The 20,568-nt window shown below is 64.8% G+C and overlaps 1 protein-coding gene across 1 annotated transcript in view; it reads right to left on the bottom strand.

Annotated features, from left to right (window-relative positions):
- The window catches only part of PLXND1 (plexin D1), a 40,340-nt gene that overhangs the window by 4,370 nt on the left and 15,402 nt on the right, over window positions 1-20,568 (bottom strand). The window contains exons 6-29 of the mRNA XM_051851742.3: window positions 19,828-20,005; window positions 19,587-19,695; window positions 19,116-19,218; window positions 15,493-15,597; window positions 13,223-13,312; window positions 12,934-13,027; window positions 12,222-12,376; window positions 11,407-11,558; window positions 10,896-10,995; window positions 10,674-10,813; window positions 9,851-10,018; window positions 9,678-9,768; window positions 9,254-9,517; window positions 9,024-9,173; window positions 8,181-8,295; window positions 6,501-6,608; window positions 6,284-6,396; window positions 5,344-5,391; window positions 3,880-4,010; window positions 3,359-3,557; window positions 1,676-1,822; window positions 1,415-1,571; window positions 768-871; window positions 616-682 (exon numbers count right to left, since the gene is read on the bottom strand). Coding sequence (XP_051707702.1) covers window positions 616-682; window positions 768-871; window positions 1,415-1,571; window positions 1,676-1,822; window positions 3,359-3,557; window positions 3,880-4,010; window positions 5,344-5,391; window positions 6,284-6,396; window positions 6,501-6,608; window positions 8,181-8,295; window positions 9,024-9,173; window positions 9,254-9,517; window positions 9,678-9,768; window positions 9,851-10,018; window positions 10,674-10,813; window positions 10,896-10,995; window positions 11,407-11,558; window positions 12,222-12,376; window positions 12,934-13,027; window positions 13,223-13,312; window positions 15,493-15,597; window positions 19,116-19,218; window positions 19,587-19,695; window positions 19,828-20,005 — 3,088 coding nt within the window. The remainder of the gene's footprint in view (window positions 1-615; window positions 683-767; window positions 872-1,414; window positions 1,572-1,675; window positions 1,823-3,358; window positions 3,558-3,879; window positions 4,011-5,343; window positions 5,392-6,283; window positions 6,397-6,500; window positions 6,609-8,180; window positions 8,296-9,023; window positions 9,174-9,253; window positions 9,518-9,677; window positions 9,769-9,850; window positions 10,019-10,673; window positions 10,814-10,895; window positions 10,996-11,406; window positions 11,559-12,221; window positions 12,377-12,933; window positions 13,028-13,222; window positions 13,313-15,492; window positions 15,598-19,115; window positions 19,219-19,586; window positions 19,696-19,827; window positions 20,006-20,568) is intronic.

The raw sequence follows: 20,568 nt of genomic DNA, 5'->3' as shown, positions 1-20,568 counted from the left end.
GGGAGGGGAAAGAGAGAGCAAGCAAGGGACAGACTCACACGCAGAGGAAGAGGGAGACAGAGCCACAGGGAGATGCAGAGAGAAAGTGACAGGAGAGCGATGCAGAGAATGACAGCGAGGCAGAGACAAAGAGACAGATGCGGTCAGAGGGTCGGCGTGGGGGGAGGTGGCAGGGAGGGGACAGCCCTCAGCCACCCCATGGTGCCCAGAGATCCTGCCAGCCCGGGGCCTGCTCCCCACCTCCAGAGGGGACCCTGAGACCTAGAGGCGCCCGCGTTCCCAGGCCTAGGGCATCTGAGTGCGCCAACGGGGGGCCTCGAGGCTGGGCACACGGGCCCGCTGGCCTCCGCCACTGGCCTGGCCGCTGCCCAGCCCTCGTTGGAACCACATCCCGCCCTCCCGCGGCCTCTCTCCAGATGCCCGCAGGGAATCGGCTCAGGGAGGCCTGGCTGCGGGCCCTGCCCACGCAGTACTGGGTCAGAGGCAGCTGGCCCAGCCCCAGCCCACCCCTGTCCTCCCCCCACCCCACCCTGGGGGCCTAAGTTTCCCCGCTGGGGCTGCTGGCATGGGCGTGGGATGGGAGATGACCCCGCCGGCCCAGGTGAGTGGTGCTACCTCGGCCCAGCGTGTTGCTGTCCTTCTTGTCTGTGAGGCTCATGGCCAGGGAGGCGCCCTCGGGGATCTGAGGGGAGAGGAGAGGTGAGGGCAGAGGGCAGAGGCCAGACGTCAGAGGGCCGGGTGGGGGTGTGTGCGCGTGCGCGCCGCACCTTGTAGTGGGCCAGGGTGTTGAGCTTCTTGCGGCCATCCTCCACCACCGACGTGTCGTCCAGGTCCCGCAGGATGTAGCTCTGAGTGCTCGACGCGAACCACTCTGGGGGCAAGGAGCCCGTCAGGGCCCAGGGCGCGGAGGGAGCCCGCGGGCAGGCTCTCCGCTCTGCACCAGGGTGACCCCAACTGTGACATGGGGAGGTGGAGAGGCCAGGGGAGAGGGCGTGGGGGCACAGAGCAAGGGCGCCAGGGTGGGGGGAGCACCGAGGGGGGCTCTGGAAGGGCCCACCTGCGCCGTCTCCTGCCTGCCGGCCCCAGCGGGCCGTGGAATGTTCTCGGTTCTGCGTGGACAGCCACTGCACCCGCCTGTTCACCCTAACAGCCCGCTGCTTAGAACAGGGCCTGGTGCCCAGCGAGTGCTCAGGGAAGGCCCTCGGGGACCAATGGCCTTGGCTTCTCGGCCTGGCCGAGACCGCTGTGCCTGGAGCACAGTGCCCAGCGTGCCCGCTGCGGGAAGCCTCTCCCGAGTCTTGGTGCTGCTGCCTGCACCCCAGGACCGTCTTCCCTCACAGGAAGGGCTCCTGGCGAATCATCTCCAAGCCCCCACCCCGCCCACCGGCTCTGCCCCGCCCCCACCCCTGCCCACCAAGGTCAACGTCCTCGGCGCGCGGCCACTGCGAGTAGGGCACGTTCTTGCAGAAGGCTTCCAGAATCTTCTCCTTCACCTGCGTCAGCGTGTCGGTGTCCATGGCCCGCACGCTCAGCGAGTCCATGCCACAGCCCTGGAAGGACACGTTCAGGTTCTGCGCGAGAGAGAGGGTGGGAGCAGGGGGTCAGCAAGCGGCCGCCGCTGCCACACAAGGACCCAGCAGCAGCCCAGCGGCCGGCAGCACCCGGCCCGGCTCACCCGGGGCTTGGCCTCGATGTTCTCCCGCAGCAGCCACTCCTCGTTGAGCGTGTAGCGAGCCTTGCCCGTGATGGCGTCGATGGAGCCCTTGTTGACCTGTTGCTTGATGGCACACAGAAGCAGGAAGAACGGCTCCCCGACGGTCTCCTGCAGGTGGAAGGGGCTGTCAGGAGCCGGGGCTCAGCCCCTCACTCTTCCCAGCACCCCCCCACCCCCCCACCCACCGCATTCCAGCCCCTTCCCCAACACCTGCTGGCTGCCTGCTCCCTGTCGCCTCCTTTGGGATTGCCATGGACTATGAACTCCGGTTTGCTAAACATCACCAGCCCGGAGCCCCTCCAGGGACCCAGTGGCATCCTCTCTGTATAGCTGGCCAGCAAGGCCAAGGCTCAGAGAGGCCAAGGAGGCTGCCCAGGGTCGTCCTGCTGGGAAATGATGGAGCTGGATTTGAATCCTGGGTCGACTGACTCCCGTACCTGTGACTTTCTACTAAGTGGGAGCCTCTTGGTGAAACCAGGACCCAGGTATGGCCTCAAATGACCGCAATCACAGCCTGACTGGGGGAGGCGCTGGCTGAACCGGCTCACGCCCTGATCCTGCCCACCTCCGGGGTCAGCGGGTGCACCTGGCCAGGAAGGACTTGCTGCAGGGATTTTCACGGTCGGGGCAGAGCAAGTGACCCACATGTTCCAGTTGTGGTGGACATTTAAGTAAAGCAGTGGATCGGCTTAAAGAGAAAAGCAAGCCCCTACGAGAGACCTGCCTGCCTCATGCGGAGCCGATTCCCTGGGCCTGGGAACCGCGCAGGCCTGTATTCTAAAGGAGGGAACAGGCTCCGGGGGAAGGCCTGCCTAGGGCCACACGCAGAGGCCAGGGGAGCTGGGCCAGGCTCGTTGTAGCCCCAGGGTCCCTGACAGAGCCCTGATGGCCCAGAGTGAGCAGGAGACCCGAGTACCCCACGCGGTGGCTCCTTCCCAGGCCCACCTCTGCTCCCCCACTCCCAGGTGTATCCATGGGACATCCCTGGGGCTGGGGTATGGGCCCATTGCACAGACAGAAACCACAGCCCAGAGGAGGCAGCAATGTTTCCAGGGTCACAGAGCCTGGCTTGTGCCCAAGGCTGGACTGAAGCCCTGGTAGTGGACCTGGCCAGGCCTCTGCCCCTCTTTCCAGGCCCCCAACAACCCTTGGCCTGGGCCACCATAGGGCAGTTGGGGTGGGGGTGAGATGGGGCCGGGCACTGGGCAGACGCAGCAGACCCTGACCCCAGCCCCTGCCTCCCGTCTTGGCGTGAACGCTGCCTCTTCCCAGCTGTTGCCCACTCTGTGTTAGGGCCGTGCACCCTGCCCACTCAGCTTTCCACCTGGCTCATCCCCACCGCCTGCCCCGGACTGGGCGCCACCCGTTCCAGGGAGCCACGCGAACCGTGCAGCCAGCCCAGGGCCGCCTCGGGCTGCAGTCTGACGTTCCAGCGGCCCAAAGACGCAGCAGCGAGGGCTGGCTGGCTGAGACGACGCGGCCCTGGTGCAGCCTCTGTCCCTCCCGAGTGAGCTCGGAGCATCGCGGCCAGCCCGCCCGGCCTTGTCTGAGCCTCCCTTCTCCATGTGCACTATGGGCCCCGGGGCCCGCCCCTGCGCCCGTGGCAACCCATCCCGGCGAGGGTGCAGCAACGGGCGGTCTCACCCGCAGGCAGCTGTACATGCAGATGGACATCCAGTTGGTGAGCATCTTCTCCACCACGGACTCCGTGCGCCGCAGCATGAGCTTGGGGTTCTTGGCGGCCGAGGCGTCAATGAGGTCTACCAGCAGCTCTTTCATGATGCTCGTGTAGTACTCGAGCTTCCCGTGCAGCGCGATGGTCAGCAGCGAGGCCAGGCTGCACCTGCGCACGGCGGCGGGCATCAGCGCCGGCACGCCTCACAGCCCTGGGGCTGCCGTGTGCCTGCGGGGCGGTGCGGCTGAGCCTGGCCCAGGCGGCACCTTCTCTGACACCCACAGCAGTGCCGTGAGCCACAGTGCACGCCCCGGGCATCCCGGCCCAGCCCGGGTGGGAGTAGAAGCCCAGGGCTCAGGGTGTGCTGCCAGCCGACGCAGCTGCCCAGCCGGCGGTGGGTGAACCGTCCGTGCTGCAGCCTTGGGTCCCAGGGCTCCGCCGGGCAGACCCAGGCCCTGCCCGCCCCAGGGAGCCACCGAGAGAGCCTGACCTGTCGCGCACAGCGAAGTCCTTCTGCTGCTCCAGCGCGTGCACGAAGACCACGAGGAAGTGTTTATTGCTGAGCAGGGAGGAGAACAAGCTGATCCCCTCCTCCATGTTGGGCCTGCAGCTCTCCGGGATCTGCGGAAGCAGCTGGTGGTGAGGATTCCGAAGGGGCCCGGTACCCTGCCTGGACCAGGGTCTAGCACTTACGATGTCCCGACTAGCTGCCCTCCGCATCCTAATTCCCTGTGACTGGGAGCAATGGCTCAGCTGAGTCTAACAGTGGGGCCCAGCGAAGAGCCAGGGTGTCCCAGGGCATCCCAGGCTGGTACACGGGTCAAGGGTGAACGTCTACCTCCTGAGTCTTCGCAGGTGCGCTTGAAAGATTAGACTGCCTGCTCCCGGGAGCCGATCGAAGATCTCAAAAACCTCTTCCAAAGGCAACACTGTCACATCAAGACTGCTTCTCTTAAAGACACACTGTACCTACCTCTTCTTTCGGTTCTTTCTGGGAGCTGTTATTGGCAGGACAACTTCTTAGTGGGTTCTTCTATTCTATTACTAGAAGGTTGTGGTGTGCCACATGAAGCTAATTTTAAAAACCTTAGGCAGTCTGGCTTACACTTCAGGGCAACTATTACAGCAAGTACTTAGATCCATGGACACTCTGGCCAAGGTTATGGACAACCGACAAACCTTGGAATACATACGGATAGAACAAGGAGAAACCTTGTGATCAGTGGGCTCTGCCCACTCTGCTCAGACTGCAGCATGCTCACAGCCTGCACAGGGCCGCCTATCAGCACCCACTAGCTGGGAATCAACACTATCTAAAGGGCACTCCACGTGCAATAGGCTTGCTTCCAGTTCTGCGCATAGTGACTGATGACCTTCTGTGTGCCAGAATTCAAGCGCTTCTGAAAGTCGTGATGGGGCACACGGACTCTGGCAGTGACCGCAAGTCCTCCAGCTCATTAGATTAAACAGGAAGAGATTTCCTGACCCAAGACAGGCAGGACCTGCGACCACGTTCAGCAGGAAGTAGATACAGAAGACTTGACGACTCTACACCCTTAAGCATCCCCTAAGAGTGAGGGTTGGAAATCTCTGAGCGGGGAGTGGTGTGGGAAAGGTCAGGGAGATAGGTCAGGTTCATGAGCTGGAGACCACATCTACACACCCCATGTAATCCTATCGTCAATCGACAGCTCCTCCCCTACCTGGGACCTGGGGGCCTCTGACCTTGCGTTCCGTCAGCAGCAGAAGAATGGGGCCCAATCCTCTGAGTACCTGGCCTGGGAGGGCCAGCACTGGTAACACCTTGAATGCCTCCTGGGCTGAGGGGCTCACCACCTTTCAGGGGCAGGTGCCTCCCAGTGTCCCGTGATTAAAGAAAGGGTAGAAGCCGCTGGTCCGGGAGGCTCAGGGTCGCCCTAACGCAGCCCAGTGTGTGCGCGGATGAGGTACTCACCTTCCACTCGCCCAGCAGAGGGTGGGTCTCCTGCACCGGGGAGCTGCCCTGGAAGTGGGGGTGGGAAGACAGGATTTAATGCTCTCTGCAAACAGGAACACTGCAGAGGGCCCCCAGCACCTCAGGTCATCACCCCAGCAGGCTGCCGGTCACTCAAGAAATGGGGTGGGGGGACTGTGTCAAGAAACCCCGTGTCAAGAAACAGGCAATGGGCCAGGCCCAGGGGGCTGTGGGATTCTACGGGAGGGGGCTCCCTGCAGGGGATCACGCACACAGGAACCGGTGTGAGCCGGGGGCAGGCAGTGCAGGAGGGCATAAGGCTTAAGAGGAAGCCAGAGCAGCTCAGTATGCATGGGGAAACTGAGGCAGAGAGGCTGGGGAGAGCACAGGGTGGCCATATGTGGCCTTGCTTCAGCTGCTGCATGGTGAATGGTGTGGACCGTGACCATGACCGGGAGGGGGCTGGCCACAGGCACACGTGTCTGGGCAGGTCAGGGAGAGTGGGGACAAGGCAGCAGCCCTGGGACTCAGGAGGAGGCGTGGCAGGCACAGAGGGGCTGGGGCACAATGCAGTCGCCAAGACCAAGAGGAGCCTCCTTGGGAAGGGGCCCAGAGACGACAGGGAGTATGGGGTCTGGGAGAGTCCCGACCATCCCTTCTCTCGGCCTCGTGAGCCCGGAGGCAAGCCCAGGATCCCGGGAGGAGGGAGGGACCAGCAGCTGGCTTCTGCACGAGCAGTTAAACATCAAGTAAGCAGAAACGGAAACTGGGCCCCTCCCGCAGCACGCCAGGCCAGGTGGCCAGCACCACTGTGGACAGGTGTGCAGGTTTCGCACTGCTCAAGGCCCATGCTGCTCAGAGGAACGCTCCAAGCCGCCACAGCCCTGACGGCGGAGCTGCCAGAAGCGCCCTCAGCGTGGGTTCGGGGCCCTGGGCTGACCTTGGGGAAGAAGGTGCGGGTCACGAAATGCTTGTACTCCAGGAAGGGGATGCCCTGGCTGCGGTTCAGCTCCTTGGTCAGATCCGTCATGTCCGTCTGCAGCTCAGCGAAGCCTGGCGGGCGGGCAAGCGGGTGGCCGTGAGTGGTCTGCACGGTCAGCCACAGACGGGAGAGCCCCACCTGGCCCCTTGGCCCCGCCGCGCCCCCCGCCAGCTACCTTTGCGGATCTCCTCGCGGATCTGCGACTCCATCTCCTCCATCTGCAGCAGCGTCTTCTGCCAGTAGCGCTCGGCCCGGCGGCTCTTGGTGCAGAAGACAAACAGGGCTGCGGGCAGCGGAGCGGCGGTCAGGCCAGGCGCCGTCCGTGGTCCAGGGATGAGCTGACCCCACCCACTGCCCGCAGGGCCCAGGCGTGAGGAGTGCAGGGAGGGCTCCTGCTGCCGGCCATGGCGCTGCACCTCTGGGCAGGAGGGGCCCGGGCATCCCCAGCCCTTGGGTCACCCTCGCCCTGGGCACAGCTCCTGCAGGCCAAGGGGTTTGGGAACGGACAGCGGAACACCATTCCCTAGGCCTCCTGCAACACCCAGGTGTTACTTGTGAATCAGGAAACTTTACATAGCACTCTGTGTAGACATGTGTGCCTGTGGCTAGGTCGCCAGGCGGGACCCCTGGCAGCTGTATCAAAGTGCCGGCCCCTCTGGGTTCCAGCTTCCTGCTAACGCGCACCCCGGGAGGCAGCGGCTGATGGCTCAAATGCTCGGGTCCTTGCCACCAGTGTGGGAGACCCAGGTTGAATTCCTAGTTCCTATCTTTAGTCTGGCCTGACCACGGCTGTTCTGGGCATTTCGGGAGTAAACCAGCAGCTGGAAGATCTTTTTCTCTCAAACACGTACATTTTTTAAAAAAGTAATATTTCTGTTATGATCCCCATCTAGGATGCAGGCAAGAATATATATAATGTGTGTATATATATACACACACATACACACCACAGTATTATTAGAAAAGAGACTGCAAAGAACTACAAAACATACACAGGAGGTTAATGAGGGGTATTTTTTTCCTTTTATCTTCTTGTGGTTTTCCCTTGAAGTTTTCTACACTCACTCTACTCATGTTTTACAAGCAGCTTTATTGAGGTATAATGCACATAGCATAAAATCAATCCCCTTAGTGTGTGCCATCGCATGGTTTCTCATTGTTCAGGATTGTGCACCTGTCAGCGCCAGCTAATTTTAGAACACTCCGACTACCCCGAGAAGACCTGGACCCGCCAAGCAGCCCCTGCCACCTCTCCCTGCCCTGGCCCTGCTGTCTCCGAGCGCTCGGCCGATGCACAGGTCCACCCAGGGGAGTCACGCAGGACCGGGCCGTCTGTGTGGCTGCCTTCACTGAGTGGAGCTCATGCGAGGACCTCACTGCTCTTTATGGCCGAGTGACAGGCCACGCGTGGCGAGACCACGCTGCGGATCCATCCATCAGCTCTGGCCTCCTGGTTGTCAGTGCCGTGTACATAAGCCTCCGTGTGGCTGGGCGTGTGTGCGCTCTCGTGGGTGGATCGGTAGGGGTGGGATTGTGGGCCTCTGTGTTGAACCCAGGGAGGAGCTGCCGGACATCCCCCCAGCCGTGAGGGCGCCACCTCTCCGCCACGCCAGCTCCGCTTCAGGCAGATGCCACAGGGTGGCAGCCGTGGCGCCCAGCACACGGGCAGCCTAACCTTCCCTCGGCACCATCCGCACTAGGGCTCCACACCAGCCCTCTGCGGGCTGCATAGAAAGCTTCCGGATTTGTCCCCCCGACATCTGGGGCCATGGCCTGGGCCCGGTGTCCACCATCTTGCACCCGCACCTCCAGCCCCTGCCCTGTCCGCAGAGCGGTGGGGGCCAGGGCTCCTTACCGACCACGGAGAGCAGCAGCAGGACGCTGCAGATGACGATGGACACGATGATGGCCGTCTCGCTGCCCCCCAGCTGCAGTGTCGCGAGTGTCTGGTTGAAGTTCCCTACCTGGATCTGTGCAAAGCGGCGGGGAGAGGGTTGGAGCTTTCCTGGACTCGCACCTGGGCTCTTCTCGTTCGCTGCGTGGCCCGGGACAAGTCACCCCAGGTCTCTGAGCCTCATCAATAACACAGAAATAGCCACGTCCACCCGCAGGGGACACGGGTGACTCGGCAGGACGAGCCTTGTGAGCCCTCTATCCTGAGCCTGGCACAGATGTGAGACTCAGTGCGGGGGCCTGCGAATCCTACTGCAGCCCGGGGGGAGGGGCAGAGGAGACACAGGGCCTGGGCGGTGCATGGGGCCTGACTGATGTCCCTGAGAGACAGCTTGTAGAGCTGTCCTGGGACCAGCAGAGCAGGCGAGGCAGCAGTGGGACCTGCTGTGCAGGTCAGAGGAAACTTTCCCAGTCAGCGCTGTCCTGCGAGGGAGTGAGCTCCCCACCCCAGGAGGCATGCAAGCAGATACGGTGTAGAAAAGGTCCCTTCTGGGTCCTCTCTGCTGCCTCCCACCCCAGCCTGCTGGCGGTGACTGGCAGCCACCTGTCCCCGCCCCTTCAAGTCCCGCCTGGAGGGGGCTGGTCAGAGACTCACTCCTCGATCCCGAGTTTCCTCGTCCGGCAAGGCGGGGTGCAGAGCTGCACTGTGCTCACCTAAGCTACTGAGCCTGACCGTGCTCGGGGACTTGCGCCGCGAAGGGGCGGCTGCCGGGCAGGGAGGCAGGGGCCGGGCCCGTCTGCTCACCGTGATGGGCAGCTGCCCCTCCGCCGTGCCCAGCGACTCGTTGACGGAGCAGTGGATGACCCTGTCCGAGATGATCTGGATGTCACAGGCCACTTGGCCGATCTTGACCCGGTACTCGTGGCTCTCCAGCCCCAGGCTGTCCTGCTCCTTCTGCGGGCGACAGGGTTGGTCTAGGGGGGGTGCTGCCCACTCACCCCCCCACCCCCGCCCGGGGCCCTCACGGCGCTCACGTGGATGACGAGGGTGAGCGGCTCCCCGGGGTGGTGCTTGATCCACTTCTCCCTCTTGGCCGTGGAGAACTGGGGGTTGGGCAGGTAGTCCAGGCGGAACCTGCGGCTGCGCCACGCCTCCCCAGGGTCCAGCAGCTCCTCGGCCACTGCCGCCTCGTCCGTGTAGGCCCGGCCGTTGATGAAGAAGTCCACGGGTGCCGAGGCGTTGCTCAGGGCCCCCGGGGATGGGCAGGTGATGAGGGTGGAGTTGAGAACCTTGCAGAGCTGGGGTGGGCGGCCAGGGGTCAAGGTCAGGGATGGAGGATGGGAGAGACAGAGGCAGGGGGAGACACGTGGCTGACAGAGAGAGCCACGCAGAGACAGGGAGAGGAGGTGCAGCAGGGGAGGCCTGGCCACGCCCAGGCCACGCACTGCCCGCCCTCACCGTGGGCTCCTTGCCGATGTGGTGCACAGCCATGGACACGTTCTGCACCATGTGGAAGCGCTCGCCGGCCACCGTGATGGTCCTGCCACCGCTGGGGAGCACAGGAGCCTGGTGAGCGCCTCCCCCACTCCCCACGGAGGCCGGCCCGGGGGCTGCGCGTGCCTGGGTCTCACCTGACCGGGCTGCGGCGGGGGCTGATGGCCGTGATGACCGGGTTCTGCATGTACTCGAAGATGAGGTTGCCGCGCGCACAGCCCCGGCGCTCGAAGCGCACGCACACGGACACCGGGGCCGCCAGGGCTCCGCTGGGCACGGTGCAGGTGATGCTGGTGTCTGTGCGCCTGCGGGCACAGTGGGCTTCATCAGCAGGGCCCCCTACCCTGCTCGCCCACCGCCGAGGCCCCCAAAGCTGCTCAACTGGTCCCAGCCTCGTCTCCTGCCCCCTTGAGCAGAGGTTGATGGCAGACAACTCCCTCTTCCCAGTCCCACAGCACAGCGTGGGCCCACCTGTGCACCCAGCCCCATCTCACCTCCTCCAGGAAGCCTTCCCAGAGCCCCTCTCCTCCTGCTCCCTAGGCCCTGGAAGCACTGTGTTTTCTCCCCGTCCTGTCAGGATGACCCTGTTTCCTATGGCCCCTGAGGGCCTCAGTGTTCCCCAGCTATGCCCCTCCATTGGGCCTGGTCCAGTCTAAGAACCCAATCAACACAGGGTCCCACGAAGAGCTGAGGTCCACGCTCTTGCCACAGGCCACACCCCCTGGGCCCGCGCGAGGAGCTCAGAGGCACCAAGTTCACTGCCACTGTCACTGGGCAGCGTCTCGTGCAGAGCCCTTCCTACCACCACAGGGGAAACTGAGGCTCAGAGAAGGGAACAGGCTTGGCCAAGTGGACACGGCCAGTGAAGACGGGGTGACACCTGCAGCAAGGTTGCGCCCCACCCTGGGGCCCCTCTTGGCTGTCTCCGGGCAGCAGGGTAGGACGGGCGGGGGGTCTCACACAAGCTCCGTGCAGGGATCCGAGTTGTTCACCAGGACCTGGAGCTCGGAGCCCACGTGGAGGTCGCTCCCGTGGATGGTGATCCTGGTGCCGCCCGCCTTGGGGCCCTTGTCCGGCTCCAGGAACTGGACCTGGGGCAGCTGTGGCGAGGGAGGCAGAGGTCAGGCCTCGGGTGGGGGCGCCAGCTGGGGGCGGACAGTGGTGGGCTGCGGCCTCCCTTACCACGTAGGAGAAGCGCTCCCGGGACCGGCCCTCCTTGGAGGCGTTCACGGTCACCACGTCCGAGAAGGGCCCTGGGGCTGGCCCCGTGGCGCACACGATCCTGGGGGAGGCAGCTGTGCTCAGCGGTGCATGAGGACCCCGCCCGTGCACTGCTCTCAGCAGGGACACCGCCAACAGCAGCCCCCCAACTTTGGAATCCCGAAACAACTCCAGCAACTGGGGAAACCCAGGCAGAGGGGCCTCCGCCCACCCCACTGTCTCCCACCATTTTGCAACTCTAGGTCACAGGGGTGGCATCCCTGGCCTCTGAGCCTGACTTCCAACTCCCTAGAAGGAGATCCAGCCATTCCCTGCCCACAGCACTGCCCGGGACCCCAAATGTCTGAACCTACAACTCCTTGCTTCAAAGCAAGAGCTGGGAGGAGGGGGCATCAGAGTTGGGACTGTGTGTGGGCTGACGGGGACAGTGCTGCGTGGGGCGGGACCCTGAGCGCTACCCGCCGCCACTCACTCCTCCGACACGGTGTATCTGTCGGCCAGCGGCTCGCAGGCCACGCTGCCAATCCACACGCCCTGGGCCACGTCGCTGAGCCGGCGGCCCAGGTTCCTGCCGCGGATGGTCAGCAGGGTCCCGCCGTCCAAGGGGCCACTCAGGGGTTCAATCTGCCAGGTGACCAGAGAGGTGGTGAGTGGGGTTCCTGAGGCTGGGCTGCCCCGTCCATGGCCACACACAGCAGGGGGAGGGTCCCATAGACCCACTGTGCAGAGGAAGACGTGCTGGTCCCTGGCTGGCCAGCGAGAGTGTGTGTGCGTTACGCAGCCCCCGGGGGCCTGGGGCTGTAGGGAGGTCTCCCACGAGATGCTGGGGTCAGCTCCCAGTGGCCACGTCTGACCACATGGCCCTGTACCCAAGCTGGAAGTTGTTGGGGCCTGGCTGAGCACCTGACCCAGGTTAAGCCAATCAGAGTCCTTCCCTGCTTAATTAAAACAGTCTTGGGAGTTACTGGAGCCCTCAGTTATGAGCACGTGGGCAGGCTTCCCTTGACTCGTACACGCAGGCCCCAGCATCTCCTCCACCCCCCACACCCGTGCCTTTGCCCTGCTGGCCTTCTTTGGGGCTCCTGCCCTGACGTGGGCCCTGATTTCCTACCGTATTACCGCCCACTCCCCCACTAAACCCTCTGAGGCAGGGTGATCCTTGTTCCTGGGTGACCCTGCACCCGTGTGCCTGGCTGTGTCCCCAAGTCCCCGAGCACGTGGGGCTCCGTGTGCCTGTGCACATCAGATGCCAGCGTGCAATGGCCTGGGGTGGGGGAGGGTGCTTACCATGCGGATCTCGGGGGCGGGGCAGGTGCCAGACAGGGGCTGCAGGGGCCCCCGCAGGCGGCAGCCGTCGTTCCACACGCACAGGTGACCCAAGTCCTCGCGGCCCAGGCACTGGGAACAGTCGGGGCTGCCCATGGCGCAGTTGTAGACCTCGACTAGGGAGACACAGGGGCGGCATGGGCTGGCCACTCTGTACAGCGTCTGCCCCCAGTGCACACCCACCATCCGCACCTGCTCCCATGGGGGAGGCGCTCAGCTGTGCTGCGCACCGGGAGGCAGGAGCCCCTTACTCTCCTTGCTGCTCAGTGCTCCTACAGCTCAGCCCTCAGCACCGATGAGACGGAGGCTCAGAGAGGCAGAGTGACTGGCCCCGGCACACACAGCCTGTGCGAGGCAGCACCAGGCCTTACGCCCGGACCCGCGTGGGTCTGGTTCTCGGATTCAGGACGCTCAGTGTGCAGCAGCAGCAGTGCCAGCACCAACCCGAGTCTAGGGGCGCCAAGTAACCCCAAGACCATTCTGAAGGCTTTGGTGCATATGCCGTCACAGCCCCATGGAGGAGGGACTGGCACGGGGAGGCACAGAGCAGCACTGCCATCAATACAGAGGCGCCCGGCCACCGCAGTGGGGCAGGGGTGATGGCGTGGCAAGCACTGGAATGAGTCCCCACCCACTGCGTGGATCCCCTGGTGCCCGGGGGTGGGGTGCCCACCTGTTATGGGGTCAGGGCTGTCCAGGAACCGGGCCGGCCGCCCCTGGAGCTGCAGGCTGAGGGAAAACACGCGGCTCTTCTGAGTCGTGTGCAGCTGCAAGGGACAGGAAAGACCCTGAGGGGGTGGCTCTCGGCTGGGGGTGGGGTGGGGGGAGTGTTCATGGAGACAGCTGAGGGTGGGGCTCTTGGGGACAGGGGACCCAAAGGTCGAGGAGGTAAGGTGGGGGGGGGGTGCGGCAGGTGAACTCATCCAGGCCTCTCCTGTCCCGTGTGGAGCCACGTGACTCACCACCACTTGGTTGCAGCGTACGACCGACTGATTGACCCACACAGCCTCAAAGGTCTCCTCTGGTCCAAAGCTGCACTCCAGGGCTGCACCCTGCGGGGTATGGGGCGGGGGGTGTGTGTGTGCGAGCAGCGCCCACTGCCCGCCGACGCTCCGAGCACCTTGCAGATGGCTGCCCCAGAGGAGGGCTCTGTCCTACTGCCAGGCCTTAGCCCGTGTGGTCCCGGCTCCCAGAAGAATTCCCTTCCTGGCCATCAGGGCCAGTGCCCGAGGCAGGCAGGGAGCAAGATAATGCCTAGAATACGGGCCTCGTGCTCTGTGCCGCTAAACGCCTCCCCCGCGCCCACCAGGGCTGCTTGCAGGGAGCAGTCTCCAGCGAGGCTCCCTCTGCTCTTTCAACCTGAGGTAGGACCCTCCAGGCCAAGTCCTGGACCCAGCAAGGTGCAGACTGTCCACCCCCAGGTTCCCGGCACCACGCAGCCCGCTCAGTGCGGCCGCCACAGCCCAGCCCAAGGCCTCATGTTCCCTACCTTCCCAGGGGCTCCCCTCAAGTCACAGGGCACCCCCACCTGGCCTGTCCCCTCAGCAGCGAATTCTGGGTGCATGCTGGGGCTCTACAGAGTTCTCCTAAGCCTGGCGCCCACCCTGTGTCACACACACGCCATCCGCTGACCCAGGCTGTTCTCTGTCCGCTGGGGAGGGTTGTGCTGGGCCTCGGCCCCTCTGACACCTGCTAGGGCAGCCGAAAGCAGCTGGAAGAGCTCAGGTTCGAATCCTACCCCTGCTGCTTCCTTTGTGTGATGTGACGGCAGTCACTCCTCTCTGAGCCTTGGCCTCCTTAACTGAACCGTGGAGAGAGGCTCCTCCCTCTCACAGGATTGGTGGGAAACTGGGGGTCATGTAACATCGTGGGCTGCACCCTGTAGGTGCCTAATACATGCTCACTACTGTGGTATGCAGGAAGTGCTCAATAAGTGTGTGTGGGCTGAATAAAAAACGCTCAGTCCCCAGTCTTATCTCGCCCTCTCCGGCGCAGCTCCAGGAACTGTGCTGAGTGCTGGGTTTTGCCTGTGCAGGACTTCCTGTTTACGTCCCTGTCACCAGCAGACGGGACACCCTGAGGTGAAGGCAGGTCACCCTTTGCTAGTGTGGGGTCCAGGCTGGAAGGCAACATAGGAGCGGACAGTGGCTGCTGACGGCGCCAAACGCCCGTTTCGTCCCTGCCGCACTGGGCGAGCTGGAGGCAGGTGGATCCCGAGTCGTCTGCCGGGCTCCCCAGGGTGTGGCCTGCACACAAGGCCCTGGCCTGCCCGCCCCGAGTGTTCCAGAAGTGCCCGAGGGAGCGGAGATCGCCTGGCTGCGCAGCTGGCGACAGTCAGCCGGGACCCAAATCGGCTCAGCCCTCCCTGTCTCTGTCCCTGGCTCCTGGGCCCAGGGTGCAGAACCGCCCCTCCCACCCCAGGTCCCCTGTGGCTCCCAGGCTCCCACCCCACTGGGAGCAGGGCAGAGTCACAGCCTGGCCCCTCACAGAGCACCAGCCCTGCCACGCAGCTCCCTGACACAGCCCAGATGCCCGGCACGTGGCCCCCACGTGTGACAGCCGTCACGGGCCTCAGCAACTGCGCGGAGGCAACAGATGGCGAGTCCCTGGGAGCTGGGGAGGGGGTGGCTGGCCCGTTTCCAGGATGCGTCAACACTTCCCACCCGGGACGCTCCTCCAGCAGGGGCCCAGAAAGGGCTGCGTCCCCTCCCCCAGCCCAGACTGGGGGCGGGGCGGCTGTCTGCTGGGAAGAGCACTGGATCGGGAGTCCAGGGTGAGTGCAAGGCCAGCCCTGCGCGTGTGACCTGGCATCATCTCCGGCCCCGCCCTGAGCCTGGTTTCCTCATCTGGACAAGGGGCCTGCAGTGGCCCAGGGCTGGCCGCTCTCCACGGAAGCCACTGAGGCCACCAAATGGGTATCCCAGGGGCAGTGCAGGGCAGGGCACAGCCTCGGCCATGTCCACAATGGGCTGCGGGCCAGGCAGGGACCCTGGCCAGGGCTTCTCTCAGCAGCTGCTGGCGCCAGCCACCCCCATGGGCCCGGCCCGCCTCGCTTCCCGTGCCCCAGCCCCACATGGCCAGAGCGGGCCGTTCCTAGACAGAGCCCAGACACTCAGAGCAAGGAGAGCCCACGCTGGTGCCAGGGCGTGGGGCGGGCCCGGAGCAGGGGTCCCCAGCCCACGCCAGTTCTCTCCCAGCCTCCTTGTCCAGCCCTGGCCTGGCTTCTACTCACATGGAAGAAGGCGGCGTTGGCCAGAGGCACCAGGATGTCCTGGGAGCCGCCGGTGGGCACGGGCGCCAGGGGCGAGGGCAGGATCTGGGGGCAGTCCTGAGGGCTCTGTGGAGGAAACACGGGGTGGGCTCACACCAGGCTCGGCAGAGGGGAGGGGAACAGCCTCCTGCAGCCCCGCCCTCGGGGGCTCAGCAGCCTATGGGGGAACCCCCCAAAGCCAAGGGCACCGAGCCTGGCCCCACCCGCACAGTCTCGTTTGACTCTCACAGTGGGACCTGGGCAGGTTTTATTATCCCTGTTTTGCAGACGAGGAGACTGCAAAATAACCCGCCAGCGCTGGGGCCGGCTTTGTGGGAGGAAGGCAGGAGGCTGAGTGGGGGGCTGGCTTTGCTTCCTCTCCGTGGGCATAGCGAGGGGCTGCACCCGGTCTCCAGGGCTCCACCCAGGTCCCCCAACCCCACTGCCAGCCTGGGATCCAGGCCCCCAGCACAGTGGGAGAAACTGAGGACCAGGGCAGAGGGGAGGGCAGCGTCCACCATGTCCCCCTCAGTGGTCTCTCAGAGCTGGAAGTCTGGGCCCCACCTGTCGGGGGTCCTGGAGCCCCCAGGGCCCCCAGTGAGGCCGGTCCTGCCTCCTTGTGCTGCCACTCTGGCCCGCTAGGGACCTAGAGCTGCCACGCCCACCCCCAGGGCCTACAGCAGCCCTCCAGCAGAGCCCAGCACTTCCGGGGGAGGCCCTCTGTTAGGACCAGGCTGGAAGGCGACCAGTGAACCATGTGCTTGACTCGAGGTCAATCAGCCAGGGCCAAAGGCCTCTGGGGACATGGCAAGGGGCCGCCCAGAGGTCTTTCCTCTGTATTCTTAATCAGGCGTCGAGCTCCTAGAGGGCGGCACAGGGGCCATTTCCCCTGCGGGAGCACTCGATGGTGATGATGACAGTGGCAGCCGGCAGCTCACACACAGCCCCTACTTGTGCCCTGTGTCAGTTCCCCGAACCCCTCCTGCCAACAGCCCCAGGAGGCAGCATTGTCGTTTACGCCCATTTTATTGACTAGGAAACCGAGGCGCAGAGACACAAAGCGGCATTTTGCCCAGGGCGAACCGAGCAGCACAAGAAAGCTCTCATTGTCTGGGCTGCTTGCTGACCACGCGCCAGAGTGCTGAGTCTCCCCGGGGACAGGGCCAGGGTCCAAACGAGTCCCAGAGCCAGGCATGGGGCGGCCTCCGGAGCTGGCCGCGGGAGGAAGGAGCTGCTGCCTGGCTCCTGTCCCTCTCCGGGCCTCCGTGCTCTTGCCTGCATCACGGGGGCTTTCGAGGCAAAGCCCTACCATGGAGCGAGCCCCGGCAGGCCCTGAGCTGCAGCCCTGTGCCGTCTGCTGGGTGCGCCCGGGAATCTGGGGGCCTGGAACCCACAGGTGCTGTCGCGGCATCTGCTCTGCAGCTGGCCGGCTGGGGGCCCTGTCCTCGTGGTGACACCCCACAGGAGCAAGGTGGCGATGGCAGAGGGAGCCAGCACTAGCAGCCGCCACAGTGGATGGCGCGGAGTCTCCCTGAGGGTCCTGGACCACCTGGAACTCGCGGCCACTCGCATGCTTGCACCCATTCTACAGAGTGGAACTGAGGCTGAGGGCCTGACACATCCCTGTCTCCTGCCAGGCTTCCCCGAGGTCTCCTGCAGCCTCCAGCCCCACCACCAGCCTCCAGCCTCTGGCCTGGCCTCTGGGGAGCCCCCAAGGCCTGTGATTTGGGAAGACTCACCCTGCTCCCCCTCCCTGGGCCGTAGTGAGTGTCCCAGGGAGAGCACACGACCCCCAGGTCCGGCAGTGAGACTGGGCCACAGGCTGCCACTGAGCCCAGAACAGAGATGCCTCAGCTTCCCGGGGCTGTGCGGTGGGGGCCAGCCAGGGGGAGGCCTGCCGGGGCACGGAGCCCACTCAGAGGGGCGGGGTGCGCTGACGACACCGTGCAGCCCCGTGCCTTGGACTTCCCACTTGCACGGGCCAGTTAATGCCTTGCGGCCAGAGCCAGTGTCAGCCGGGCATTTCCTGCTTGTGACCGACCAAAGGATCTCGGCAGGGGCAAGCCGGAGCGGGCACTGGGCCTGGGGGCTGAGGGGCCAGTCAGGAAGCCCACATCCCATCTCAGAGTGCCGGGGTTCAAGTCCTGGCTCCACCTCCCGGCCGCAGCTTCCCGTCCGTGCAGACCCCAGGAGGCGGTGGCGATGGGTCCCTGCCACCCAGGCAGGGTGAGACTGCGGCCCAGCGGGGAGGGGACAGGGGCTACAGTGAACATAGCAGGCACCCGTTCACCGGGGCCCTCACCACTCCGGGGCCTGAGTTCAGGGGGCAGGGGCCCCTCACAGGCCAGCGGGGCCCTGAGACTGGAGGAGCCCTCAGGACTCTCCCACATCAGCAGGTGTCTGAGTGCAGCCGAGCAGTGACCCACCAGCGACCCAGAACCCACCCAGCCTGCTCCCTCCCTCCTTCCCGCACCCCACGGGCTCCCTGCCCGCCCTGGTGCGGCCTTGCCAGGCTCCTCACACAGGGAGCCACTGCCTCATCTTGTTCACAAGGGGGAAGCCCCTGAAAAAGGGGGGTGTCCATTCCTCACTCTCCCTCACCCGCCCCGTCCACATGCCAGCGTCCTCCACTCCGGGAGCTGCACCCCCACTTCCTTCATGTGGGCATCCCTAGGGACAAGGAAGAGTGCAGGAGACTCGGCCCCAGCACCCCCAGCTCGGGGGTGCCAGCGCCTGTGCAGACCCCGCCTGGCGCCTCTGTGGCTAACTGGCACTTCATTAAGTGCCCAATTACACAGGGCTCAGAGCCTCTGCAGACCTGGGGCGGACGCTGCCTCTTCTCCTGCTGGATTAGGGTAATCCTCCGAGACAGCCTCCTCCAGACCCGAGCCGCAGGCCTGGTGAGGGCGGCCTAGGGGGCCGTGCCACCGACGCCTCGCCCAGCCCACGCGTTCCTATGCATCGCAAGACCTGGCACCCAAGTCCCCCCTCGGGACGCTGCCTCCTGGGTCCGCCCCAGAGCACCTGCTGGGTGCCAAGCACAGAGGGAGGAAGAGATGCCCTTGAGACATGGCCCCAAAAAGCAGCAGGAGGAGTCCCGCTGGGCCGAGATGTGGCATCCAGCAAGCAGATGCGAGGGGCGTGGCTGAGTGCCTGGCTCCCGCTGGCTTCAAAGGACAGCACAGAACAGCGGGGCTGGAGCTCAAGGTCTGGTACTTGCTGGCCGCGTGGCCTTAGGTCCTGAGCTCCCAGGACTGCTGAAAAATCAACCATCGCCTCGTCCTGACGTGACGGCTGCAACTGGGCATCCCTGCCGCACACAGGAGGGAGGCAGCGAGCTCCGGGTGTAAAATACAGCCGCATCTGTTCCCGAAAACGTCACTCCCAAATATCGCTCTTCAGGGACTAACCGAGGGCACGCACAGTGCCCTGGCTGCTGCTTGGACATGCGGTGGACAGAGGGGCCCTCGCAGCTGTGACAGGCGGTGCCCGGAGTGCTCGGGCGAGGCTCTCACCAGCCCTCAAACACAGAAGCTTACTAACGAGAAAGGAGGCAGTGGGACGGGGAGGGGGTGGCGGCGGCGCCCTCCCCAGGCCTGGCTTACCGAGGGGTTCGGCGAGGCGTCACAGCGAGACTGGTTGGAGACACAGGCGTGCTGCTGGGTGCACCAGAAGCAGGGCCACTGGGCCGACAGGCAGCTGGTGCAGCTGGAAGACAGGGCACTCCTGAGAGCCGCTCCCAGCTCCCAGCCCGCGGCCCACCCTGCCCCCGGGCCCTGGACCCGGAAGGCAGCCGCCAGCACAGAGAGAGGGGGCTTGCTCATCATCTAGGCTGCCTGGGAGCCGCTGGGATCCTTGTCAGATAGTGAGCTCCCGGCTGCAGGGGGTGTGCAAGGAGGACACAGGTCCTTCGGCAGAGTACAGGCTGTGTGTCGGGAGCCAGAGCGCTTGCAGAGGCCTGCGTGCTAACAGCCCGGTGTGTGAGTGCACAGGGGACCAGGTGTGTCTGCTTCTAGGCTGCCTGAGAGCAAGGACCCGGCCCTGGGGCTCAGCTCCTCCCGCCATGAGCCACTCACGCAGTGTGGGGGTACACCTGTCCCACGCGGCTGCAGTCGTAGATGGTGAAGTTGGCCGAGACGATGCTGTGCCCGTTGACCCTCACGGACATCTCAACGGTCACGTGGTCTGGAGAGGATGGGGCGTCAGGGAGAGGACGGGGCGCAGGGGGTGAGCAGGGATCCCTGCCGACATCCTGCCCTGCCCCCGCATGCCTGAATTCCACCCCCACCCCTCTGGGGCTGGGCATCGGGCACGTACCCTGGTGGGGCGGGAAGGGCGGGAACTGGTCCCTGGGCAAGAGATTGCAGTAGGCGATCTGGTGGCCATAGGCGGGGCCGGGCACCCGGGCCTCGGTGCGCACGTGGTTGCCGTAGTCGCAGGCCATCTCCACGCCACGGAGGCTCGGCAAGCTGCCGGAGATCTGCAGGATCATGCCCTGGGGGCCAGAAGTCCTCAGCTCCGGGGCCCAGGCCTGCCCCACCCCCCGAGCCTGGCCCCTGCCTGAGCGCTGGACCCTGCACGTGACCCTCTGGGCCTCAGGGACTCCATCTGAATCCCATTAAGTTGCCCTGGTCAAGATCTGGCCCCTAATCCTCTTCCCGCCGCAGGGCCTTTGCACTGGCAGTCCCCTCTGCCCCAGACCTCCTTCCCCAGCTGCTCCCATCGGCTCAAATGTCACCTTCACCGGGGGCAGCACCCCCCCATCGTCCCCTCCCCACTCTGCATCCTCCTCCTCTGTGGCGCGTGTCACCATCTGGACATCCCTCCCCCAGGACTCTGTCTTGCTCACTGATGCATCCCCAGAGGCGAGAACTGTGCTTGGCGCACAGCAGGTGCTCAGTCGTCGTTGATGAATGAATGAATGAACAGCCAGACCCATGCCCAGTCTGCCCAGAGGTGACACCAGGGAGGAGCCCTGGGACCTGGAACACTGGGGGTGGGGGGAGAGGAGGCAGAGGAGCCCCCCAGGGTGACAGAGGAGTCGCTAAGGGCGGGCTG

Source organism: Oryctolagus cuniculus, chromosome 10 (assembly GCF_051225735.1).
Source record: "Oryctolagus cuniculus isolate XC-2025 breed Fujian yellow rabbit chromosome 10, ASM5122573v1, whole genome shotgun sequence".
NCBI classification, from domain to species: domain Eukaryota; kingdom Metazoa; phylum Chordata; class Mammalia; order Lagomorpha; family Leporidae; genus Oryctolagus; species Oryctolagus cuniculus.
This window is presented reverse-complemented; position numbering and strand designations above follow the sequence as displayed.